At 45.9% G+C, this 26,259-nt stretch overlaps 1 protein-coding gene across 1 annotated transcript in view; it reads right to left on the reverse strand.

Annotated features, from left to right (window-relative positions):
- Positions 1–1,465: 1,465 nt before the first annotated feature.
- Positions 1,466–26,259, reverse strand: part of LOC115096443 — a 108,272-nt gene continuing 83,478 nt past the window's right edge. The window contains exon 10 of the mRNA XM_029611049.1: positions 1,466–3,215. Within this exon, the coding sequence (XP_029466909.1) occupies positions 3,150–3,215 (66 nt within the window). The 3' untranslated portion in view covers positions 1,466–3,149. The remainder of the gene's footprint in view (positions 3,216–26,259) is intronic.

Here is a 26,259-nt window from a genome sequence, read left to right on the forward strand (position 1 = left end):
GAAACTTTTTTCTCTGTCTCCATTTGCTGGCAGGGAGGCAAAGCCCAGGAGTCTGGACTAATCTGTGTATGAACAGGAAATACTGGATTCCTGCTCCTAGCACCATTTCCTAAGAAGTGGCTGTGATATCACAGAGGAAAATAGAGCTGTCTGCCTCCATCTGCTGGTATGGGGAAATAACCCAACTTGTCAGGGCTGGACTAGTGTAGCAGGACAAGATGGACATTATATATTTTGGCTTAGCTTCAAGAATTTGCTCTCTGCCAACAGGCAGGTTGCAATTTCATCCTTTTTGGCAGTGTTTCACTCATTCCCCAAGCACATTTATATAATGTGGTATAATTGAGAGATGAATGAATGGATGCTGGTCAGTTTGTTCAGGTTTGGTTTGGGTGTGAATGTATTATTGGTTTATTTTATGTTCAATTGTGTGGGGGAGGGGACCATGAGCATTAGCAGGCCCAATGTTGTGTTTGTTAAATTGTTAAAGAGATATGTGCGCTCTCTATGTTGCACAATGTTTGTCTTGACTAAATAAATATTTAAAGAAGGTTGGACTTGCTAGACTTTTGTTCTTCTTTCAACCTGCGTAATGAAGCTTTCCTATGGAGGAGGTTGTTTATCAGTTTATGCAAAACTGATAGCATAACTCCTGTAAATATTATTATCTGGGTAGAAGGTACCATAGAAACAGAATAGGCAATAGTTTTCTCAGCTTTCTTTATAACCCTCTTTATACTTGCCTTATATTCCTTTCACAGCAAATTTTTGTAAGCACCCAGGGTTAGGGGGCTGCTGACAGTGCTGCTGAGACTGTTAAGAAATGGGCTGTACAAAATGATCATTATCTTTTATACTTGTATCCATCTGAACTCGCTTGCAGCCAGCTTGAAAAATCCCACAATTCACACAGCAGTGAAACCACAAGGGCAACTAACTCAGGGGGATTAACAATAAGCCACAGCAATGCAGATACTCTTGTGAGCTGAAGGAAGTGGCATGGATCAGATAGATTTATTGCTCAAAACAGCAAGTTGTTCTCAGGGAGAAAGGTGTCTACAGTATCTAAAGGGGCCTCAATTTGAGGCAGCCCTGAGAGAAAGCAAGGAGAGAGCTGCTACCTCAAAAGTCTCATCACTAGTTTCAAAATCACCTCCAGGTAGTATTTACTGGATGGTGAGCTATGGCACTAAAGGCCCTATTCAAAGGCTTTTTCCTTAGGTAAAAAAATGGGATGAACCTCTGGATAAATAAGACCCAGTGTTAGGGATTATGTTGAAACTCGAATATCCTCCAAACTTTGCTTTTTTTGGCTTCTATTGATGTCAATGCCAACCCAATGAGTTATTTCTGCAAGCAGCACAGAGCAGTGACACACTTTCCTCATTCAGACAAACCTATGGGAGGGACAAAATTCAGGATCTCAGTGGGCCCCCCCAAAACAGTACAGATCTGAGACAAGAAATCCCTGAATATTTTTATTCAAACAAAAACAAAACAAGCAAGACAACTTTTATACAAAACTCAAATAAGGCTCTAGCACCAAGTCATTCTATTTTTTTAGTTCATAAGGTTAACAACTTCAGAAGCACAGGCTTAGGATACTGTCCCGTTCATTTATCTTTGGACAGTGATGCAATAGCAAAAACAAAGTAACACCTCCTCAGGGCCAGGACACAATGCCAAATTTAGAGCCACCAGGGACACTTTCATCTAGCCTTTTATTTTATGAAAATCCCATATCTAAGCATTGTGAGATTTATAGTCCTGCTTTTGTCAATACAAAAGTGAAGGACTATAGAACCCATGCATTTGAGGAACTGGGTGGTTTAAAAACCAGGACTACAAAGTATCCATGATAACTGGTTGCCATAATCTCCCAAACAAAGGGATGCAATATTTGTATGTAGAAAACAGGCGAGCAATGTAGAAAACAGGCGAGCAATGTTGAGCTCCCGTTTTCCTAACATGCGCCCAGCTACCTCTCCTGGGCGCACGATGCAATATTTAAATGAGGGGTCATGCTACAAGGAGGCGCTAGGGAAAATTGTGTCCCCCTAGCGCCTCCTCTGCGTCAGGCGCACAGAAGTGGCTGTCAAATGCGGGTTGGGAAAATGGATGCTCAATACGAGTGTCCGTTTTATTCCACTACTGGCACAATATACACACACAATATTCATGGCCTGGACTGTATATCTTGTGCGTTTATATTGGGCGCCCTGAATTATTTTTTTTTTTACCTGAATCTGCTTTCTGTGGTTTCTCCTACTTAGTATTGCTGCGATACTAATAGGAGGAATCGCAGAAAGCAGGATGTTTTGCTTTTATCAATGAGCCCTTCCATGCACCGTCTCTTTACACCAGCCCTGGGCTGGCATAAAATTTGCCACATGGAAATGGGTGCATTGGCTGCACAGGAAATTTTTTGCATCATGAATATTAGCTAATAGCTTCACCTACATAGAATTTACATGAGATGAGCACTATTAGCTACGCGGTGGTTTGGATGTACATTTTGGACGAACTAATCCCCCATAATGTATCAGGGGTTATGGATGACCATCCAGTTGCATGTTAAGCCATGTGCTAGCCACATAGTACATTGCATCAGCCCCAAAATGATTTTTATTTTGGCTCAGCACCTATCTTGATTCTTAAGGCTTCCACCTTAAATCAGAATCAACTCCCACTAGAGCTAATGTCATGCGACTTCATCTGCAATTACATGGTAATTTATCTCCCTCATTTTTAAGCCTCGCTCCTCTCTGGTCCAGTCATTGCAGTGACAATCCGCAGGCATGGCTCACAAACCCTTTCTGGAACCCAGTACACATACTCCAGAGTTTGGTCATTAAGTACTGCTACTGAACAATGGCTCCTCTTCCCTCCTCTGTAGCTTCCCCCGTTGGCCTGAAGAGTAATAACTAGGCTCAAGAACTAAATTCAGGTCCCATTGCACAACAATATGCAAAACCTCCAGTGAGCCATTAAGCAGGCCCTACCAAAGATGATATTTAACATGCTCTTCTGAGGTCTTTTTACGTTTCCTCCTCTTTCATGCTAGTGTGAGCACCAAGTTTTCTTGTTTCCTGATGCAGCTGTGAAGCAGATTCCATGGAAGATTATGGTTTGTGTTCAGCCCTAAACACTCAGAAAGCTGATGACTCCTGCAGATACGCCAGCCAGTTGCTCAATGAGGGCTTCTTCTGGGGTGGCTGGAAACAAAGACACAAGAGTCAGCTATACCCAGACATGTGACAAAAACCAAAGATCAGCAACTATCAATGTTCATTGGTTGTTCAATATTACATCTCTGGTCAAAAAGGAGAGGAGCTGAGGGCTGGTAGTGGCCTTGGATGCAGAGAAGGCCTTTGACAGAATCAGATGGACCTTTTTTCTCTATCCTGGAAAAATGTGGAATTTTAGCCCCTTAGTCCAGGCTCTGTATTCTGCACCTAGTGCCCAGGTGCTCAATAATGGTTGTAGATCTAACCTGCTCCCAACTGCAAGTGGCACAAGGCAAGGAAGCCCTTTATCTCCTTTGCTATTCAACCTGGCGATTGAGGTTCTAGGGGTTGCCCTGCAGTGGATGGATTCAGAGTGGAGAAGATTAATCATGGTATTTCTTTATACGCTGATGATGCATTGTTGTTTCTTTTGAATGCCAGGGTTTCGGGTCCCAGACGTTTGCTGCTGGCTGAGTAGGGTAGGCGATCTGGCTATAAGGTTAATTTTTTTAGAAGTCAGAGGTCTTTCCCCTAGGGGTGACATCTGAACTGGATATTTACTCCTGTTTTTCACATTTTAAGATAGCTAAAAGATTGTATAAAGTACCTGGGCATTAAATGTTGCTAAGAATCCTGCTGACCTCTATAGACTCAATTTGGCACCAGTGGTACATAAAACACAGACAGACCTGCAGGAATAGGATGACCATTTCATTTCCTGGGCAGTTAGAATAACTATACTAAAAATGAACATTTTGCCATAACTCATGAATGTATTCCATCACGTTCCTTGCTACCTGCCTTATAGCTTTTTTGACCTTATTAACAGTACAATTTCTAAACTTATTTGGCATAAAAAATGCCCACATTAAACTTCGTACTCTGTGAAGGCCCAAGGAGAGGGGTGGTATAGAATTACCTAATTTGCAGGCCTATTACTGGGCTGCCAGGTTGCAAGGAGTAATGCTGTGGCTATATAGAGATACCTGAACTCCTTGGTACTCACTGGAGTAGAAGCTGGCGGATAAGGCTGAGATATTTCATCTTTTGTTTTATGAGCAGCCCTTTCCACAGACCCAACAGGCTGGTCGGGTAGTCCCATATATTGAAGATCTGGAGAATTGTGTACAACGGTATGGGTCTAGTTACAGGACCAGTATCTTCTCTCTCCAATGATGAGTAATCCTCTACTCTGTCCACATGTAGAGTAGAGAAGCTGCAGAATGGTGGCGGATGGGACAAATATGTGAGTAGCTTTGGGAGGAAGAAAGTGTTACTTATCAATCCTTCTCGGACCTACGTGAAGAATATGAGGTCCACGCGAAGTCTCAAGCCCACTACACTAGAATGTTAGAAGCCCTGCAGTGTCATGCCACAGAGCTGGGAACCATCCCCACTGACACTGTTGGAAAAAGTTTTTATACAGCATGTAGTCCCCAGGAGATGTATATCATCAGTTCAAAAACACAGACTTTGAGGAAATGGGGAAGTACCTGGAGGAAGAACTAAATGGATGGGAAAATGAGAGAGATGTGGATCAGCAGTGGACCAATCTAAAAGGAGCAATCACCAAGGCAACTGCTCTATATGTTAGAAATGTAAAGAAAAGCAAAAGAAAAATGAAACCTATCTGGTTCTCAAAGGAGGTGGCTGACAAAATTAAAGCTAAAAGAACAGCATACAAGAAATATAAAAGATCCCAAAGGGAGGAGCACAAAGAAGAATATCTGATTCAACTGAGGGAGACGAAGAAATTAATCAAGTTGGCAAAAAGTCAAGTGGAAGAGTGGATTGCCAAGGAGATAAAATATGGTGACAAAACATTTTTCAGATACATCAGCGAAAAGAGAAAAGTCCAAAGTGGTATAGTGAAATTGAAAGGTGGAAATGATCAATGTGTGGAGAGAGACAAAGAAATGGCAGAAATATTAAACGAATACTTCAGCTCTGTGTTCACTAAAGAAGACCCTGGAGAAGGACCATCTCTACACAACAAGAAACTGGAGGGAAGTGGGAAGAGCTAAAGAATCTGAAAGTGGACAAAGCCATGGGGCCTGATGGGATTCATCCAAGGATACTGAGGGAGCTCAGAGATGTGCTGGTGGGACCGCTGTGCGACCTGTTCAATAGATCCCTAGAAACGGGAGTGGTGCCGAGTGATTGGAGAAGAGCGGTGGTGGTCCCGCTTCACAAGAGTGGGAACAGAGAGGAGGCTGGTAACTACAGACCGGTTAGCCTCACTTCAGTGGTGGGAAAAGTAATGGAGTCACTGTTGAAAGAGAGAATAGTGAACTATCTACAGTCCGGAGAATTGATGGACCTGAGGCAGCATGGATTCACCAGAGGAAGATCCTGTCAGACAAATCTGATTGACTTTGACTGGGTAACCAAGGAATTGGATCGAGGAAGAGCGCTCGATGTCATCTACTTGGATTTCAGCAAAGCTTTTGATACGGTTCCGCACAGGAGACTGGTGAATAAAACGAGAAGCTTAGGAGTGAGTGCTGAGGTGGTGACCTGGATTGAAAACTGGTTGACGGACAGAAAACAATGCGTGATGGTAAATGGAACTTTCTCTGAAGAGAGAGGTTTTAAGTGGTGTACCGCAAGGATCGGTGTTGGGACCAGTCCTGTTCAATATCTTTGTGAGCGACATTGCGGACGGGATAGAAGGTAAGGTTTGTCTTTTTGCGGATGACACTAAGATCTGCAACAGAGTGGACATGCCGGAAGGAGTGGAGAGAATGAGATGGGATTTAAGGAAACTGGAAGAGTGGTCGAAGATATGGCAGCTGAGATTCAATGCCAAGAAGTGCAAAGTCATGCATATGGGGAGTGGAAATCCGAATGAACTGTATTCGATTGGGGGGGGGGGGGGGGGGGGAAGGCTGATGTGCACGGAGCAGGAGAGGGACCTTGGGGTGATAGTGTCTAATGATATGAAGTCTGCGAAACAATGCGACAAGGCGATAGCAAAAGCCAGAAGAATGCTGGGATGCATAGAGAGAGGAATATAGAGTAAGAAAAGGGAAGTGATTATCCCCTTGTACAGATCCTTGGTGCGGCCACACCTGGAGTACTGTGTTCAGTTCTGGAGACCATATCTACAAAGAGACAAGGACAAGATGGAAGCAGTACAGAGAATGGCGACCAGGAAGGTGGAGGATCTTCATAGGATGACATACGAGGAGAGATTGAAGAATCTAAATATGTACTCCCTGGAGGAAAGGAGGAGCAGGGGTGATATGATTCAGACTTTCAGATACTTGAAAAACTTTAATGATCCAAAGACAACGACAAACCTTTTCCGTCAGAAAAAAATCAGCAGGGAGGAAGTGACGTCACCCTCAGGGATGGCTGCTTAATCTGTGAGCTCCTCCAACCTTCCTAAGAATCCCCACGATATCTTACCATCCGATTCGCTGCCTTTCACTAAAAGTGCTTACTATTGTTGCTCCATCCTGCCCGGATGACAAGAGGCGAAAACAAATTGATTTTCGCAAATATTCTTATCAAAAACTGGAGGTGGAGCACGGGCCTACTCTGGGAGGCGAGATGGCGGATCAGGAGCTGGCTGATGACGGAACGGCAAATCAGGAGGCTTCGGCAGGAAATGATGAAGGGGTTTTGCCGACTAAAACAGAAATGAAAAACTGGTTTTCTGAAATAAAAAATGAACTCGCCTCGAACACAAGGGACATCATGGAGTCGATAGAGGAGCTCAAGGGGGAGCTGGCTGAACATGGCCGCCGTATCTTTGAGCTGGAAACCCGAGTGGATGCCTCCGAGGACCATGTTAAAAAACTTCTGGATAATCAGTCGAGCACTCAGGCGGATGTAGAACGGATAAACGAAAAGCTAGAGGACCTTGAAAACCGCTCGAGAAGAAATAACTTACGGTTTCACGGCGTGCCGGAATCCCCAGATAATCCAAACTGTACTTCGGTGGTTCAACAGATTTGTACTATGCTGCTTGAGTCTGACTCCACACGGCCCGTAGGTGATATGAACAGTGAAATAAAAATTGATCGCGCCCATAGGGTCATGGGACCCCGAGTTGGTAATAAGCCCAAAGACCTTCTCGCCTGTTTTCACGACTTTCATATTAAAGAACAGATACTGAGTATTGCGAGGAAGCAGGCCACGTGGCAATGGCAGGGGGAAGCCATAATGGTATTTGCTGATTTATCTCCCATTACTGTTAAGCGGCGCCAGGAGATGCAGCCAGTTACTAAATTGCTGAGGGATGAAAATATACGATCTCGATGGCTGTATCCCTTTGGATTAAGCTTCTCTTTGAAGGGTGAAACTCACCGCACTAAATCTTTATCGGAAGCGGAGACCCTTCTTCACATCGCAGGCTTCTCTGGATTCGAACAGTTCCGAAAGGTGCCACAAGCGACTGCTCGAAGAGAACAACATCCTAAATGGCAACGGGTGCAGAAAGGGGATAAACGGCTGAGACGCAACGCGGACCTCCCTGCTCCTCAACAGGCAAAAACTTGAGAGACTGGTCTCTGTAAACGCTTTGGGGGTACTACCGGTGCTATGGGCATATGGTGTCAGTGGATGGTTTTTCTATACCTGATATATGAGTTTGCAATTTATAAGGGGAACTTTTTGTAAACATTGATGTTTAACTGTTATAGTTGGTTGGATTGGACAGGCAGTCTCACGGGGATGATTTCTTCCTCCCTTCAGATATATATTTGGATGCTGGTTGCATACCAAATGGAGGGGATAGGGGTAGCGCGGGAGGGGGGAGGGGGAATGGGAATGGGGGTACTTCTCAGAATTAATATGGAGCTCCAACACTTTAATTATACTAAGGGGCGATCATTAGTTCCCATTGGCTATGTAGGCACTGTCATGCACCTTGGTAGGCTGGGGGCTGTCCTCCTCTCAGGAGATGCGATGGTATATGACTGTTTTCAGGGTCCGTCATGGTAGTGTTGACGCTCTTGTCCCTTAATGTTAAGGGTCTGAACTCCCCATATAAGCGGCACTGCCTTTATTCTGACTTGCTACACCATGGTGCCTCAATTATTTTTCTTCAGGAGACGCATTTAAAAAAACGCTACGAATCTCTTTTGAAAAATCAGGCGTACCCCGCACAGTATTGGGCAGCTAGACCCCTCAACCATAAATACCTAGGGGTTGGGATCCTAATCTCTAAAGATGTAATGTATGAGGAGGTGGCCTGCCACAGAGATCCCGAGGGCAGATATTTAATGCTTCTTATTAATATTGGAGGGGAAAAGTTTACTTTCGTTAATATCTATGCTCCTAACTCCGGCCAGGGGGTATTTCTCCATCGCATTAGCCACTTGCTAGAGCAATACAGTGAGGGGCATTTAGTGGTGGGAGGTGACTTCAACCTTACCCTCAACCCCCATTTGGACAACTCTAGGGGTAGTGCTACCTCTTCTGGTAATGATCGCAGAATTTTTAAGTCCTTTGTATCCCAGTGGCATCTGATTGATGTTTGGCGCTGCTGGAATCCTAGGGGCAAAGGTTACACGTTTTATTCCAAGGTACACCAGACGTATTCCAGGATTGATATGTTCTTAATCTCTAAAAGCTGTGTTAATTTAGTAGAAAATCCGACGCTGGGGCCTAGTACCTGGTCAGATCATGGCCCTGTACTGTGTCGAGTAGCGATTAGTTCCTATGATAAAGGTCTCCAATACTGGAAGTTAAATGAGAGTTTGTTGGATGATGATTCGTTTGTGCAACAGCTGCACACGGTGATCCAGGAGTACCTGGAGCACAATGACACAGCTGACATTTCTCCCATGACGCTGTGGGACTGCTTAAAGGCAGTTCTCCGAGGCAAGCTTATCGCTAGAGGGACGTATTTAAAAAAAGAACGCAATAAAGCCAAAACAGACATTCTACAACTTTTACATACTTTAGGGTTGCAACATCAAAGATCTGGAGCCCCCGCATTACTGGAGGAGATGAATAGCCTGAGGGCAAAGTTGGAAAAACTAGAATCCGCCCAGATAGCACATAAGTTAACGATCACTAGACAATTGTATTATGAAGGGGGAAATAAAGCAGGGAAACAATTAGCAAGAAAACTTAAGACTCAACAACTGCAGAATAATATCCTCAAAATAAAAGATGAGAATGGACATATGGTCACATCCAACACAGAAATCAGGAAGAGATTTATAAGATTTTACTCTACTTTATATACTGCCGAAGGACAAATCCAATTGGCAATGATAGATTCTTATTTAGCCCAGACCTCGCTTCCGGCCATTTCTCAGGCCATCCAGGAATCTTTAGACCGTAACATTTCCCCGGCTGAAGTTGCCTGGGCTATAAAACATTTGAAAATGGGGAAATCTCCGGGGTTGGACGGGTATACTGCTGTCTTTTATAAAAAGTTTAGTGGCTTACTTACTCCCATCTTAGTAACACTCTTTAATGCCCTTCAGGGAGACCTCTCCCTTTCTACTACCGCTAACCTAGCTGGGGTGACTATATTGGTGAAACCTGGAAGGGACCCTACTAATTGTGGTTCTTACCGACCCATTTCACTCATAAATTTAGATATGAAAATTTTAGCGAAAATTCTGGCGAACAGGTTAAATAATTATCTCCCTCAAATTATACATACGGATCAATCGGGATTTATACCAGGACGTATGGAGTCAGACAACGTTCGGAAAATTATAGACCTTATGGGGCTGGCTCGTGCGGAGAGTATTCCTTTGGCTCTTTTGGCAATTGATGCTGAAAAAGCTTTTGACATGGTCCACTGGCCCTTTTTGTTTCAAACGATGACGGCTTTCAAATTTGGCGAGCGATTCATTCGATGGGTAAGGAAATTGTATGAGGCGCCTCAGGCCTGTTTGAAAATTAATGGGGGTTATTCTTCTCCCTTTAACGTGGGACGGGGCACTCGTCAGGGGTGTCCTCTATCTCCTCTCTTATTTGCCATCTTTTTAGAACCCTTTACACAACATATTAGGGCTAATACCCAGATTCACGGGCTGGGAACGGGGTCTTTTTACTCTAAAATGTCCCTTTTTGCGGACGACATTTTGTTCACCATCACTAACCCCAAAACCTCTCTTGCGGCACTTACAGCAGAGATGAAGTCCTTCAGTGATGTGTCCGGTTTTAAAGTAAACTGGGACAAATCTGAATTGCTCAATATTACTATCCCAGCCTCGCTAGTGGACCAGCTTAAAAAGTCGCATCCATTTAAATGGGCCAATGGGAAATTGAAATACTTGGGAATATATATTGGTAACCACACTGATCTCTTTCGGCTTAATTATCCCCCCTTGTTATTAAAAATTTATAAAGAGCTGGAGGAATGGGATCGATACCATATTTCGTGGTTGGGGCGCCTGGCCATTATAAAGATGAACATTTTACCCAGACTTTTATATCTTTTCCAGACCTTACCCATAGTGGTGCCTACCAAATTGATTCATAAGTGGCAAGGCAGGTTGTTTAAATTTCTGTGGCGGGCTAAACAGCCCAGGATTAAAAGGTCCCTATTATACTTCCCCAAATCTCAGGGTGGATTGGGGATGCCATACTTATTAGGATACCACGGGGCGGCACATTTGAAGGCGGCAGTGGACTGGCACAACTCCCAGTTAGTAAAGCCCTGGGTGCAGTTAGAACAGGAACTTGTGGGGGGTCTCCCTTTATCTGCTCTTTTATGGCAACAGAGAACAACCTGGAGTCCGAGGCCTACACTGCCCGAGACTGTACAAGCGACGCTGGCTGTGTGGAACAGATGGCGGACTGTGTTGGTGAAAAACTGTGTTGTCTTTTCAAGCACACATTTGTTCCACCACCAAGCTTTTTCCCATGCTGGGCAGTCACGGAGGGCTTCCCGTTGGCAATCCCTGGGCGTCATTAAGGTGGCACACCTGTGGGATCCGGGGGGCTTTGTTTCATTTCCTATTCTACAAGAACGTTATCACCTGGACTCTAGAGACTATTACTTTTATTTACAAACGTGCCATTTCATGAAACATACTCTCAAGATAGGGGCTAGTCCCCTGAGTATGTCTTCTTTTGAAGCGATGTGTCGGCAGGCTTCCAAGGTTCGTCGACATATCTCCCAACTTTATACTTTAATAGTGAGTGGCCCCTCAACTCCTGCATTACATATCACGGCGTGGGAGAGGGACTTGGGAGTCTCTTGGACGTTGGATGAATGGAAACGTCTCTCCCATTCGCTGGGGAAGGGTTTAATCTCCGCTGCCCATATAGAAAATGGTTACAAGATGCTATTTCGGTGGCACTGGACACCGGTGAGATTACACCGCATTCAACCAACTCAATCTCCATTGTGCTGGAAACTTTGCCAAGGCATGGGCACTTTTTTCCATTTGTGGTGGGAGTGTCCTAAATTACAACTCTACTGGGCCTCCATCTCAGATTGGTTAACAACAGTCTTGGGAAGGCCAATTTCTCTTTCATCCGCTCAAGCATTACTCAATAAAGACAATCCAGATTATTCCAGACATCAAAATATTTTTATTAAATATACAGTGACTGTAGCGCGAGGGGCTCTTGCCCGTTTATGGAAAGATCCACAGATGCCTTGTATTCAGGATATACACAAACTTATGATAGCGACCCATACTTTAGGGGAAATAACAGCATATAAACACAAAACTCTGCCCACCTTTAAGAAAATATGGTCTTTATATGAAAAATGGAAACTTTCTGACCCCTCCTCTTAAGGAGGGTGTTGAAGTGGGATCCTCATCCCGTGAGGGTGGGGGCCTAGGCCTATAGCCTCTACCGGTTTGGAGATATTGCCCCAGTCTGGTTATTGTGGCATGGGTTTCCCATGTCTGTAGCTATATACAGGAGATCACTACATATGGTCTAAATGAGAAGTTCGGGGGGGGGAGGGAAGGGGGGGAAGTTATAGGATGTTAAGCATAAACATGTTTTCTGGCTTCTTTGTTTGTGTACTGTGTACTATGCTGGGAATTTCGTATGTAGTTTTTCTGTACGCTTATGCTTGTATTTCCCGATATGGTACAATACTTTGTATGTTTCAGTTTTGCCAGTTAATAAAAATCTTATAAATTAAAAAAAAAAAGAAAAAAATCAGCAGAACCAGAGGTCACGAGCTGAGGCTCCAGGGAGGAAGACTAAGAACCAATGTCAGGAAGTATTTCTTCACGGAAAGGGTGGTGGATGCCTGGAATGCCCTTCCGGAGGAGGTGGTGAAGTCTAAAACTGTGAACGACTTCAAAGGGGCGTGGGATAAACACTGTGGATCCATCAAGTCTAGAGGGCGTGAATAAAATGGAGGCATTCAAACACTGCATGGAGCGGCAGTAACCACAGCGGCATTCAAACACTGCACGGAGCGGCAGTAGCCACAGCGGCTTCAAACACTGCACGGAGCGGCAGTAGCCACAGTGGCATTCAAACACTGCACGGAGCGGCAGTAGCCACAGAAGCATTCAAACACTGCACGGAGCGGCAGTAGCCACAGAAGCATTCACGGAGCGGGATGCCAGTGGCCAGTAGTTGGTGTTCCACCTTCACGGAGCGGAAGGATGGAGGGCTGCTATTTCCAAAAAAAAAATAAAAATAAAAACAGGGGTGGGTAAGAGTATGGGGCAAGGGGGTGGCCTGCTTGTTACAGCAGTTGCTACCCCCAATTGAGCTGGATGTCACTTGGATGCAGATTCAAAGCTGCTCTCTAAATTGGGTGGAGGGGAATTAGGGCTGGAGGGTACTGGAAGCCAATAGTAACAGGTGGGAGAGAGAAAAAGGGGAAAAAAAATGGATAAAGTGCGTAGCTTGCTGGGCAGACTTGATGGGCCATTTGGTCTTCTGCCGTCATTTCTCTGTTTCTATGAATGCATACTGGCTAAACACCACTCTCCTGCATATGTTGCTTTGTGTATTACAGATCTTCAGTTATCACTGAAAGATACTAATTAGGGGAGGATTTAGCAGGCTGCTTATAAGATTTCTATTTGTAGAAGGAGGGTTGAGTTAAGGGTGAAGTTGCTGCATCGCACGTACTGTTACCATCTCTTCTATACTGATTTTTCTTCGGGCTCTGCAAGGATTTGCTGGAGGGGATGTGAACTGGAAGATTATTACATTCACAGGTGGTGGGATTGCCCATTGGGGGTGTCTTTTTGGCAGAGATTGGAGGGAGTAGTGTCCAAGAATTTTTTTTTGGGGGGGGGGGGGGGGGGGGGGGGGACTCTTCACTTAACTGCTGAACTTTGTCTGCTGGGAAGATAGGAGGCTCAGAGGCTGGTAACTGCTAAAAGAAGATTAGCTGATCATTTAATTCAAGTGGGTAGATTTACTATTGCCTTGCTATGCAATTCTGCTCTTTCTACAGCTGTATGGCACAAACACATTTATGCGATTGCACTTATTGAAAAATGTACTTTATTAAAACATGAGTCTGTATGAAAACATTTGGAATGCCTTTAGGGTTTTACTGGGAGAGACGGTCTAAGGGACCCAAGGGGAAGGCTGAAGAGTTCAGTTACCAGGTTCGGGGCTAGATCTAAATGCATCTTTGTTATATGGCATGCTTTTGATGTGTTTTGTCATCTAAATTACAGGAGTTTGTTATTTTCTTTGTTCTTCCAAGCGATGCTGTATACACCCCTTGTTAAAATAAACAGTTAAAAAAAACCTCACACCAGTAAGAGAAAGCATATTTGATTACCTATAAACAGGATTTTCTGTAGACAGCAGGATAAATCAGCCTAATGCATGGGTGATGTCATCTGACAGCACATAGACCTACCATATATACTCATGTATAAGTCGAGGGTATTTTTTTGGACCCCCAAATCAAAACTATCTGTCACTTATGGATAAGTCACAGGTAAAACCTAGGAGACTTATGAATTGGTGAAATCATACTAAGAAACAAACCGATAACTTAAGAAAATTGCTTTTATTTATTTTTTAAAAGCAGAATAAATGATAATGTCTCTTATGAGACACTTTAACAACTTAAAGCATCCCTGCTGTATGAATCCTTGCCTCCTTACCCCATGGCTGTCCCTGCTGTTTGAATCCTTCACTTTTATTCAAGTCCGATTCTTCATCGTCTGATTCTTCATCGTCAGAATGTCCGAATAAATTGTGGAACTGTTCTTTGGTGATGCCATCAGCGTAAATATTGTCTTCACTGTATCCATCTGTTGAATCATCATCCGATGCCGATTCATCTTTCTCTTCATAAATGGTGTCATCTTCTGATCCATCCATAGCATTGCTAATGCCACATTTCAGGAATGACTCCTTGACCATTTCTGGTGGAATTGACTCCCAGGCATACTTTACCCATTTTGATACCAAATCAGTCTAGTTTCATCAGATTCCCTCCTTTCGTTAACTTTGCTTGATCAGAACACATCCATTGTTGCCACATATGCCACAATTGGTCCTTGAAAGGCTTGTTGAGTCAGACATCTAATGGCTGGAGCATTGATGTCAGACCTCCTGGGATCACTGCTAATGTGGTTGCCATTTTCTTTGCATCGTCCTTCACATCCTCTTATATGGGCGCGGATATCACACGCCAATAGTGACGGTCGATTTCTTAGCTCCATGCCTGGTCGCCTACCCCACACATTGCACAGCCACCATTTTGTTCCCTCCTCATCCATCCAGCCTTTAGGATGAACCCGAACAGTTACGCCTGCTGGAATTTTTAGGTTCTTCGGCATTGATTTCCTCTTGAATATCACCACTGGACGCAGTTTTGTGCCATCTGCCAGGCAAGACAGGACCACCGCGAAATGGGTCTTTTCATGACCAGTTGGTTTATAAGTATGGTCTTCTCACCAACACCAGCTACAGTGCGATTGCCAAGTATTTCAAATGTCATTGGCATTTCATCCATAATACCAATGTTATTTAAATCAAAATGACACTTTATTCTCTGCTGAATAATGAATTTGTGAAACAAACAGATCTTTTCATCAAGCTCTTTAGGAAGTTTTTGTGAAAACTTTGTGCACTGATAAAGGCATAATCCATATTGGTTCATGAACCGCAAACACCAAACAGACAATGCTGTGATTTCTTTCAGACCTTTGGTTGCTGAATATTTTTCTTTTGCCATTTGAAGGGCATGAATCCTAATGCTTGATAAGTCACAATATGGCCATTCTGTCTGCATTCCATTACCCAGTCATTCAAATCCTTTTCCATTCCTTCAAAAGGCGCAATTTTAGAGGAAGTGACGTCTGCCCCAGCAAAAGGCCGCTTGATCTTAGAGCTTCGCGAGGCAGCTAAATAAAAGTGGTAAAACCAGCATCGGGAGTCCCTTCTCGAGCACCTAATCTGACCGAAAACCTCAGAGAGAAGATGGCAAACCGCCGGTGAACTGTGGACCTCACAGAATTTTCATACGCTGGAAGCACGGCGCAAACACAGACAGCCGAACCCTGCACAGATACAGACGGTGAGAGGGAGGATTGATTGGCAGGCAGGGCTGCAGCCGAAAATGACAGGGAGACAGGCCTAACGAGAAGGGAGCTATTGGCATGGCTCCAAGACCTCAAGTCCAATATTGCTGCGGTAAAAAATGAAATTCATTATGTGGTTGGCGACTTACACCAAGAAGTGAAGGACTTAGGGCAATGGGTGCACGATCTTGAGCAAAACGCTGACGAACAGACTATGACACAGCATTCTAAAGGGGTACAAATGCTAAAAAAAAGATGTCAAGAATTCTCCTCCAAGCTGGAGGATCTGGAAAATAAAAACAGAAGAAATAATCTCCAATTTAGAGGAGTACCTGAGGAGGAAGGAAATACAAATTATATTCTCCTAATTCAGGTTATATGTAAGGCCATTTTGCATACGGGGGCCACTGAAGAACCTGAGCAAGTTATGAAAGTGGATAGAGCTCACAGATCTCTGGGTAAGCCAAGTAATAATCAGCCATGAGATATAATACCCTGTCTCCATGACTTCCCTGTGAAAGAGGCAATCATGCAAAAAGCAAGAAGTTACACTATCTGCCTGCCTCTGGGGACCTGCGCGTGGAACAGGGAGCATTTCAGAGAATGCTATCCTGGAGGTTCTGGATTTCAGCTTTCTACCTAAGAGCCTAAATTTGGCTTCCAGAACCTCCCTCCCACATTTTTGTACATCGTTGGTGCCCACATGTATCATGGCAACCAGCTCCTCCCCAGCACTGAGTCTGTGTTGGCACCATCAGATGACATCACCCACATGCTATGGCTGATTTATATAAGAAAATTGGTTCTTACTTGTTAATTTTCATTCCTGTAGTACCATGGATCAGTCCAGACTGTGGGTTATGCCTCCCTTCCAGCAGATAGAGACAGAAAAACTTGAAGGGCACACCCTCTCATAACTCGGTGTGCCACCTGCATCCCTTCAGTATTAAGATTATCCAAGCCGAATATATATAATAAGAAGAACAACAACAACGAATCAAGCCATAAGAGAACTGTAACTGTAGAAGTGAAAAAAATTGAGAGCAACGTGCATTATTTATTTAGATTTATATTCCGCTTTTTGCACTTTTTTCAGCACTTCAAAGTGGATTACATTCATGTACTGTAGGTATTTCCCTATCCCCAGAGGGCTTACAATCTAAGTTTGTACCTGAGGTAATAGAGGGTAAAGTGACTTGCCCAAGGTCACAAGGAGTGATAGTGGGACTCGAACCCTGGTCTCCTGGTTCGTAGCCCACTGCTCTAACCACTAGGCGGCTACTCCACTTTTTTTTTTCCTTAGTGTTATGCATTAAACAGTGAATATGAGCACAGACTTCAAACACCCACTTCCCGGGCGGGCATCTGGACTGATCCGTGGTACTACAGGAACGAAAATTAACAGGTAAGAACCAATTTTCTTTTCCCTGTATGTACCCGGATCAGTCCAGACTGTGGGATGTACCAAAGCTTCCCTAAACAGGGTGGGACATTTAGAGTCCTGCGCGAAGAACTCCACTGCCAAAATTGCTGACATCTGGAGCCGGCACATCCAAGCGGTAGTGCCGAGCAAAAGTATGTAATGTCTTCCAAGTAGCCACCCTACAGATTTCTTGTGGCGAAACCAACTGGCATTCAGCCCAAGAAGCCGCTTGGGAGCAAATGGAATGAGCTTTCAACACCTCAGGAACGGTTTGCCCTTTACAAATGTAAACGGAGGAAATAGCTTCTTTCAACCATCGGGCAATCGTAGGTTTAGAAGCTTTCTGATCTCTCCTAGGACTACTCCACAAGACAAACAAATGATCCGAAACTCTGAAAAGATTCTTGACCTCCAAATAGCATAAGGCGGCACGTCATCCAAACGACAAAGTTCTCTCACTTGTGCGACGTCAGCCGATATGTTTTGAAAAGCTGGGAGCTCTACAGATTGATTTAAATGAAAAGCCAAGACCACCTTTGGCAAAAAGGAAGGACCTGTTCTAAGAGATATAGCCGAGTCAGAAATTATCAAAAAGGGTTCCCTACAAGAGAGGGCCTGTAGTTCTGAAATTCTGCGAGCCGAGCATATTGCCACTAAAAAGACAGTCTTTAATGTGAGATCTTTCAACGTCGCCTTCCTAAGGGGTTCAAACCGCAGATCTCACAAGACAAGAAGCACCAAGTTAAGACTCTAGGATGGGCATACAGGACGTAAAGCAGGGACCAAATGCCTTACTCCGCTGAGGAAATGCACAACATCCGGATGCGAAGCTACTGAGCTACCTATAAGGGAGCCCAGGGCCGCCACATGCACACGAAGCGAGTTAAAAGACAAGCCCTTGGATAAGCCACTTTGCAAAAAGGCCAAAATATGAGCAATTGAAGCCTTTCTTGGAAAAACTCCTCGTTGACGACACCAGGTCTCGAAAACTCTCCACACCCTAACATACGAGAGAGGTAGATGTCTTCCTGGCTTGTAGCAGAGTAGTAATGAATTCTTCAAAATACCCTTTCTTCCTCAGTCTCCTTTCAAAAGCCAGGCCGCTAGAAAAAAATGATCTGCCTGGTCGAAAAATATAGGGCCTTGCCACAGAAGATGTGGAAGATGACAGAGTCGCAGAGGCTCATCTACTGCCAGGTTGACTAGATCCGCAAACCATGGCCGTCAGGGCCACTCCAGAGCCACCAAAATCACGCTGCCTGGATGAACCTCTATCCTGCGTAGAACTGCCTACTAGCAGTCAAGGAGGGAACATGTATAGGAGAACAGAGATTGGCCAAGGAAGCACCAGTGCATAGACTTCCTCTGCGCCGTGGTCCCTTCTGCGACTGAAAAAGTGAGGGGCCTTGGCATTCTCTTGTGTCGCCATCAAGTCCATGTGGGGTGTCCCACACCTGCGGGAAAATGAGATCCATTGCTCGGTTGGAAAGTTCCCACTCTCCTGGATCTATGTGTTTCCGACTCAGGAAATCTGCCTGTGTGTTTTCTTTACTGGCGATATGAGATGCCGCTAACAGCGCAAGATGTTTTTCTGCCCAAGCCATGAGATGTTCTGCTTCTTTGGCTACAGCCTGACTTTTGGTGCCTCCTTGTCGGTTGATGTAGGCTACCGTCATCACATTGTCGGACAGAACTCAAACCACCTGGGAGAAAGTGCCGCAAGGCCAGCCAAACTGCCTTGGTCTCCAGGCGATTGATCGACGAGCTGGATTCTTCCTCGGACCAGCGGCTCTGAACAGAATGGGATTGACAGACTGCTCCCCAGCTGGAGAGACTGGCATCCGTAGTCACCACTATCCACTTCGGGACTTCAAGGTCCACCCCTTGAGACAGGTTGTGTGGGCACAGCCACCACCCAAGACTGGACCTGGTGTGATCGGTGAGTGGTAAAGGGAACTGGAACTCCTCCGACTTGGGGTACCAACGGGAAAGCAACACTCGTAATGGCCTCATATGAGCAAAGGCCCAGGGGACCACCTCCAGAGTGGATGCCATGGAGCCAAGGACCTGAAGATAGTCCCAGGCTTTGGGAGGCTGGAGTGACAAGCGCCAAACTTGCTCCATTAATTTGTTTCTTCTGTCCAGAGGGAGGAAAACCTTCCCCACGTTGGTATCGAAGCGGACTCCCAGGAGTCCAACGTCTGAGAGGGAACAACGTTGCTTTTGGCCTGATTGATCACCCAACCGAATGATTCCAGGAGCCTGACGACATGGCTGACCGCTATTATACAGAGACTCTTGGATTTTGCCCTGAGCCAGTTGTCTAGGTAGGGATGAATTAGAAGGCCTTGCTTCTTCAGGGCTGCTGCCACAACCATCATAACCTTGGTGAATGTACAAGGGGCCGTAGCCAGACCGAACGGCAGTGTGCAGAACTGGAAATGCATACTTAGTATTGTGAAACGAAGAAATTTGTAATTATCCTCGCGGGTAGGTATATGTAAGTATGCTTCCATCAGATCCAGGGACGCCAGGAATTCGCCCTTGCGAACCGCAGCTATCACGGAACATAGGGTTTCCATGCAGAATTGTGGTATCTTGAGAGCTTTGTTCACCTTTTTTAAGTCCAGAAATAGGCCGGAACGATCCCTCCTTTTTTGGGACCATGAAATAAATGGAGCAACGCCCCGTTCTCCATTCTGCTTGGGGAACCGGCTGTATCGTCCCGAGAGCCAGGAGCTGGTCGAGGGTCTGCCGTATGATCTGAGCCTTGGTTCTTGCCCCGCAGGGGGAGATCATGAAGAAGTCTTGGAGTGGCCGAACAAATTCCAAAGCGTAGCCATGTTCTATGATGCTTAGAACCCATTGATCGGAAGTAATTCTGACTCATACCTCGGAGAATTGAGACAAGCGTCCCCCTACTCGAAGTAGCAAGGGATGGGCTGGCCTGATCTCATTGTGAAGACTTGGAGGCAAGGGGCGTGGCAAAACTTGTGTCGTGGGTTGTTCTGCGCCCTCGAAAGGAAGAATTCCAGACTTGTGTCCTCTGCGCCGGCTGTCTCTATCCTGTTGACTATGGCCTAGCCTGGCAAAGCCTCGGTTGTCCTCGAAAACGAGATCAGGTTGATGGAAAACCCCTGGAAGGTCTCGGCCTGTCCTCAGGGAGCTTGTGAACTCTGTTTTCACTCAGAGATGTCATCAGTGGCTCCAGATCCTCACCAAAGAGGAACTTTCCTTTAAATGGCAATGAGCCTAACTGAGCTTTCGAAGAAACGTCTGCTGACCAGTTACGCAGCCAAAGGAGCCTCCGTGCAGATACAGCGGAGGACATGGTACGGGAGGACGTTCGAAGGAGATCATACAGCACATCCGTTCCATAAGCCACTGCCGCTTCCAAGTTTTCCGCTTGCTCCGACTCTCATGGAGGAAGATACCTTGAAGTCAATAATTGTTGTCCCCATCGGAGGCTCGCCCGCTGCATGTAGCTACTGCACACTGCTGCGCGAATACCCAGGGCCGAAACCTCAAAGATGCATTTGAGAAGAACCTCAAGTTTTCTATCCTGAAGATCTCTGAGGGCTGCCGCCTCAGCGACGGGAATGGTGGTTCGCTTTGTGACCACAGACACAGAAGCGTCAATTTTAGGAGACTTCAAAAGCTCCAAGGAATCGGGGAGTAGCTGGCTTGTTACGGCGGTTACTACCCCAAACCAAATGTGCCTGATACTTCACTTTCCATGCATATCCAGCATGGCTCTCTGCTTCAACGGCATGGGAGAAAGACTGATACATCACGCATTTCCAGCATAGCTCTCTGCTTCAACAGCAGGGGAAAAAACAAAAACAAAAAAAAACTAATGCTTCACGCATATCCTGCATAGCTTCAACGACAGGGGTGAAGAAAAAGATTCGCAATCACAAAGCGAGGAGTAGCTGGCTTGTTACGGCGGTTACTACCCCAAACCAAATGTGCCTGATACTTCACTTTCAATGCATATCCAGCATGGCTCTCTGCTTCAACAGCAGGGGAGAAAAAAAACTGATACTTCACGCATATCCAGCATAGCTCCCTGCTTCAACGGCAGGGGAGAAGAAAAAAAACAACCAACAAGGGCTGTACAACATAGTCTAGGTAAAACAAATAATCATGGGTGTAGCTTGCTTATTGCGGCGGTTACTACCCCTACTACCCCTAACTAATCAAGCTAGATATTTCACTTGGATGCAGCTCCATCACTGCTCTCTACATTAATGGTGGGGGTGGAAGGGGAATAGAACAAAGAGCTAAGAGAAACAGATAAGTATGAGAGAAAAAAGGTGTGAAGCTTGCTGGGCAGACTGGATGGGCCATTCGGTCTTCTTCTGCCGTCATTTCTATGTTTCTATGAATCTTCTGGCAAGGGATAGCAAATGTTGCTTACCTGTAACAGGTGTTCTCACAGGACAGCAGGATGCTAGTCCTCACATATGGGTGACATCATCAGGATGGAGCCCAATCACGGAAAACTTCTGTCAAAGTTTCCAGAACTTTGACTGGCCCCTCTACTGGGCATGCCCAGCATGGCACTAACCCTGTAGCCAGCAGGGGTCCCCCTTCAGTCTTATTTGAAAGCTACAGGCAGTGCCAAAAAATAAAACAAAACGTTACGAACCCAACACCGCGGGGCGGCTGGCGGGTTTCGTGAGGACTAACATCCTGCTGTCCTGTGAGAACACCTGTTACAGGTAAGCAACATTTGCTTTCTCACAGGACAAGCAGGATGGTAGTCCTCACATATGGGTGAGTACCAAGCTGAGGATGTCCGAACATGCACCAAATGTACCCAAAGGCGTGCAACAGGCACAACAACTGGGGTGGAATTTGGGAGAGGGCATCCTGAACCCCACCAGGCAGGCGGAAGGGTGTAGGTACGTCACGTTGTAAATAAATTACGAAGGACAGACTGGCCGAAGATGGAATCCTGTCTTCCGGCTTTGTCCAAGCAATAGTGGGCTGCAAAGGTGTGGAGAGAACTCCAGGTGGCAGCCCTGCAGATGTCAGGAAGCGGCACCGATCGCAGGTGTGCTACTGAAGTCGCCATGGCCCTCAGAGTGTGCTTTGACACGGTCTTGAAATGGAATGCCCCCTTGTTGATAGCAAAAGGATATGCAGTCCGCCAACCAGGAGGAGAGAGTCTGCTTACCCCACAGTCTTCCCTAACTTGTTAGGGTGGAAAGATATGAACAATTGAGTGTTTTCCCTGAGGGTAGCTGTACGGTCTAGGTAAAACGCTAGAGCCTGTTTACAGTCAAGGGTATGCAGAGCCTGTTCTGCTTGGTTTGGCATGGGGTCTGGGAAAAAAGGTAGGTAGTACGATGGATTGGTTTAGATGAAAATCCGAAACTACCTTGGGTAAAAATTTAGGGTGAGTGCGGCATACTGCCCGGTCCTGCAGGAGTTTAGTGTAAGGCGGATAAGTAACTAGGGTCTGTAACTCACTAACCCTGAGAGCTGAAGTGATAGCCAAAAGGAAAATCACTTTCCACGTGAGATATTTTAGGTCTCAGGAGTGAAGAGGCTCGAATGGTGGTTTCATGAGTCGACCGAGAACCAGATTAAGGTCCCAAGAAGGGGCCGGAGGACGTAATGGTGGCTTGATATGGAGCAAGCCCTTCAAAAAGCGTGTTACAAGGGGTTGTACTGATATAGGGACATCCCCAACACCTTTGTGGAAGGTGGCCACCGCACTAACATGCATTCTGATGGAAGATGTCTTGAGACCTGACTGACAGATGCCAGAGATAGTCCAAAAACGTCAGGATTGGACAAGAAAAGGGATCAAGGGACTGAGAAGAGCACCATGATGTGAACCTTTTCCATTTATAAGAGTACGATTTTCTCGTGGAAGGCTTCCATGAAGCAATCAAGACATGGGAAACTGGATCTGAAAGTTTAAGTGGCTGAAGGATTAACCTTTCAACATCCATGCCGTCAGGGACAAGGCTTGAAGACTGGGATGGCGTAGGCACCCATTGTTCTGAGTGATCAGAAGCGGGTCCTTTCCCAAGGGAATGTTCCTGCGGATGGAGAGATCCTGAAGTATGGGAAACCACACTTGGCGTGGCCAGTGAGGTGCTATCAGGATCATGGTTCCCTTGTCCTGACGTAACTTCACGAGAGTCTTCGAGAGAAGAGGAAGTGGAGGGAATGCATAAAGCAGACCGGTTGCCCATGAGAGGGAGAATTTGTCTCTGGGCTGAGAGTGTTTGCTGCGAATGAGGGAGCAGTAAATTGTCTACCTTGTGGTTCTGAGGGGACACAAAGGTCTATCTGAGGATATCCCCATTGTAGGAAGATGGAGTTCACTACCGAGGGGTTGAGAGACCACTCGTGCGGTTGAAAGACGCGATTCAGCTTGTCTGCCAGCACATTGTCCACTCCTGGCAAGTAGGTGGCCCTGAGGTACATCGAATGGGAGAGAGCTTCCGCCCAAATCTGCGCAGCTTCCTGACACAGAAGGAAGGAGCCTGTGGCTCCCTGCTTGTTGATGTACCACATGGCCACCTGTTTGTCTGTCTGAATTAGGATGACCTGATTTGACAGGCAATCCTGAAAAGCCCTGAGAGCATATCGTATTGCTCGAAGCTCTAGGAAATTTGTTTGGCTTCCTCTGGAGACCAAGAGACTTGTGTCTGCAAATCGGCTACATGGGCTCCCCATCCGAGGTTGGAAGCATTGGTGGTGAGAATAACTTGAGGATTTGGAACCTGAAAGGGCAATCCCTGGAGGAGATTGGTCTGATTTTTCCACCAGGCGAGAGACAGACGGAGTGAGTTGGTGATGTGGACAATGGCCGACAGAGGCTGAATAGCATGAATCCATTGTGACCTCAGAGTCCAGTGCATGAGTCTCATGGCCAAGCAGGCCATTGGTGTGACATGGACTGAGGACGCCATGTGTCCCAGAAGGACAAGAAATTGGCGAGCGGTCGCAGCATGCTGAGACTGCAGCTGGTAAGCGAGAGACACGAGAGTTAGTACTCGTTGTCGAGGCAGGAAAGCCTTTGCCTGCAAGGTGTCCAAGTCTGCCCCAATGAACGACAAGGTTTGAGATGGGACTAAATAGGATTTTTCGTAATTGACTAGAAATCCTAGCAAAACTAGAGTGTGTAAGGTTAGATTGAGGGACGACAAAGCAGCTTGCTGGGTTGGAGCCCTGATTAACCAGTCGTCCAGATAAGGGTAGACGTGAACACCTTGAGTTTTGAGGAAAGCTGCAACGACTACGAGGCATTTTGTAAAAAGACTCGTGGTGCAGATGCTAGGCTGAATGGAAGCATTCGGTATTGATAGTGCTTGGGGCCTACTAAAAACCTCAGGTACTTGCGATGAGCTGGAGTTATCGCAATGTGGGTATATGCGTCCTGGAGGTCCAGAGAGCAGAGCCAGTCTCCTCTTTGTAGAAGAGGTAGAAGCGATCCCAAGGTTACCATCTTGAACTTTTCCCGCTGGAGGTACTTGAGAGCACGTAGGTCCAGAATTGGACGAACCCCCCCGATTTTTTGGGGATTAGAAAGTACCGGGAATAGAACCCTAGGCCTTGCTGAGAGTGTGGAACGGGTTCTATTGCTCTTGACTGGAGAAGGAGGGAGACCTCTTGATCCAGAAGAATGGAGTGATCGGATGTTCTCCACATCTGTAGAGGTGGGGAGTCCGGTGGTAGGGCGAGAAAGTTCAGATGGTAACCCTGAGCAATGACTGCCAATATCCATTGGTTGGATGTGATTGAATGCCACATGTTGTGAAAATGGCACAGTCGACCTCCGACTGGTATGTGTGACAGAGGAATCTGGCTGCTGCTTTCCAAGCGGAAGTCAAAAACCTGAAGCAGACCCTGGTTGGGGCGCTGCTTGTGGTTTTTGTTTTCGGGTTTGGCGAGACTGAGGTTTTTGATAAGGTCTCGTAGCACGGGATCTGGCTGGTGGCGGATAGGACTTCCTTGGATGGTAAAACGACTTCTTAGGGTCCTTTCTAAAGGGCTGCTTTGAGGAGAAGTCGGAAGGCATCGAAGAGAGCTGCTTGAGGGTCTCATGATGGTCTTTTAATTCAGCCACCGTCTGTTAGATCTGTTCACCGAACAGATTATCTCCTACACATGGTAGTTTGGACAACTGATCTTGCACTTCTGGGCGAAGGTCAGAAGACTTGAGCCAGGCCCACCTTCTTGCCGAGACAGCAGCTGCAGACACTCTGGTAGAAGTGTCAAAAATGTCATAAGATGTTCTGATCTCATACTTGCCTGCCTCAAACCCTTTGCTTACAAGGGTTTGTAGTTGGTCTTGGAATTGCTGAGGCAGGGAGTCGGAGAAGTCCGGTATCTGCTTAAAGATGACCCTGTTATATTGGGTCATATAAAGCTGATAGGCAGCAATTCGGGAGACGAGCATGGCCCCTTGGAAAACTCGTCGACCTATGTTATCTAGGAATTTTTGTTCCTTACCAGGAGGGGTAGACAAGTGGGGTTTTGACCTTTTTGCCCTCTTTTGTGCAGACTCTACCACAACCAAGTGGTGATCAAGCTGTGATTTTTGAAAGCCTAGGGCTGACTGAACTAAATAAGTAGTGTCAACCTTTCTGTGTACTGGAGCAATTGATCCAGGATTTTCCCAGTTCTTCTTGAGGAGATCGAGAAGGACCTAATGAATGGGAAGAGGTGATCACCTTGGGGGCATCCAGGAATTGGAGCAACTCCATCATCTGGTGCCTATCATCCTGTTCCGTCTGTAGTTGAAAAGGAACCAATTCAGACATTTCCCTTCACAAAATTTTTAAATGAGAGGTCCTCTGGAGGAGAACGCTTTCTACTCTCAGTGAGTGAAGGTAAGTCATTGGTGTCTGATGAGGTATCATTACCCCAAGTCGAGGTTTGAGAACGGAAGAGGAGTTCCATCTTCTCCATTCTGGCCTTGCGACCTTTTGGTGTCATTAGGGCACATATGGTGCAAGTCAGGACATCATGCTCACGGCCTAGACACATTACACAGACTTTATGGGGGTCTGTGATAGACATGGTGCGAGTACAGTCCGGGCACTGACGGAACCCCAACGCCATTGAAAAAAATTGAGCCACGGTACGGTCGACGGCCAGTAGGCCGCAAGGGCCAAACTTGATGGTA

The sequence above is a fragment of the Rhinatrema bivittatum genome, chromosome 1 (genome assembly GCF_901001135.1).
Source record: "Rhinatrema bivittatum chromosome 1, aRhiBiv1.1, whole genome shotgun sequence".
In the NCBI taxonomy this organism is placed as follows: domain Eukaryota; kingdom Metazoa; phylum Chordata; class Amphibia; order Gymnophiona; family Rhinatrematidae; genus Rhinatrema; species Rhinatrema bivittatum.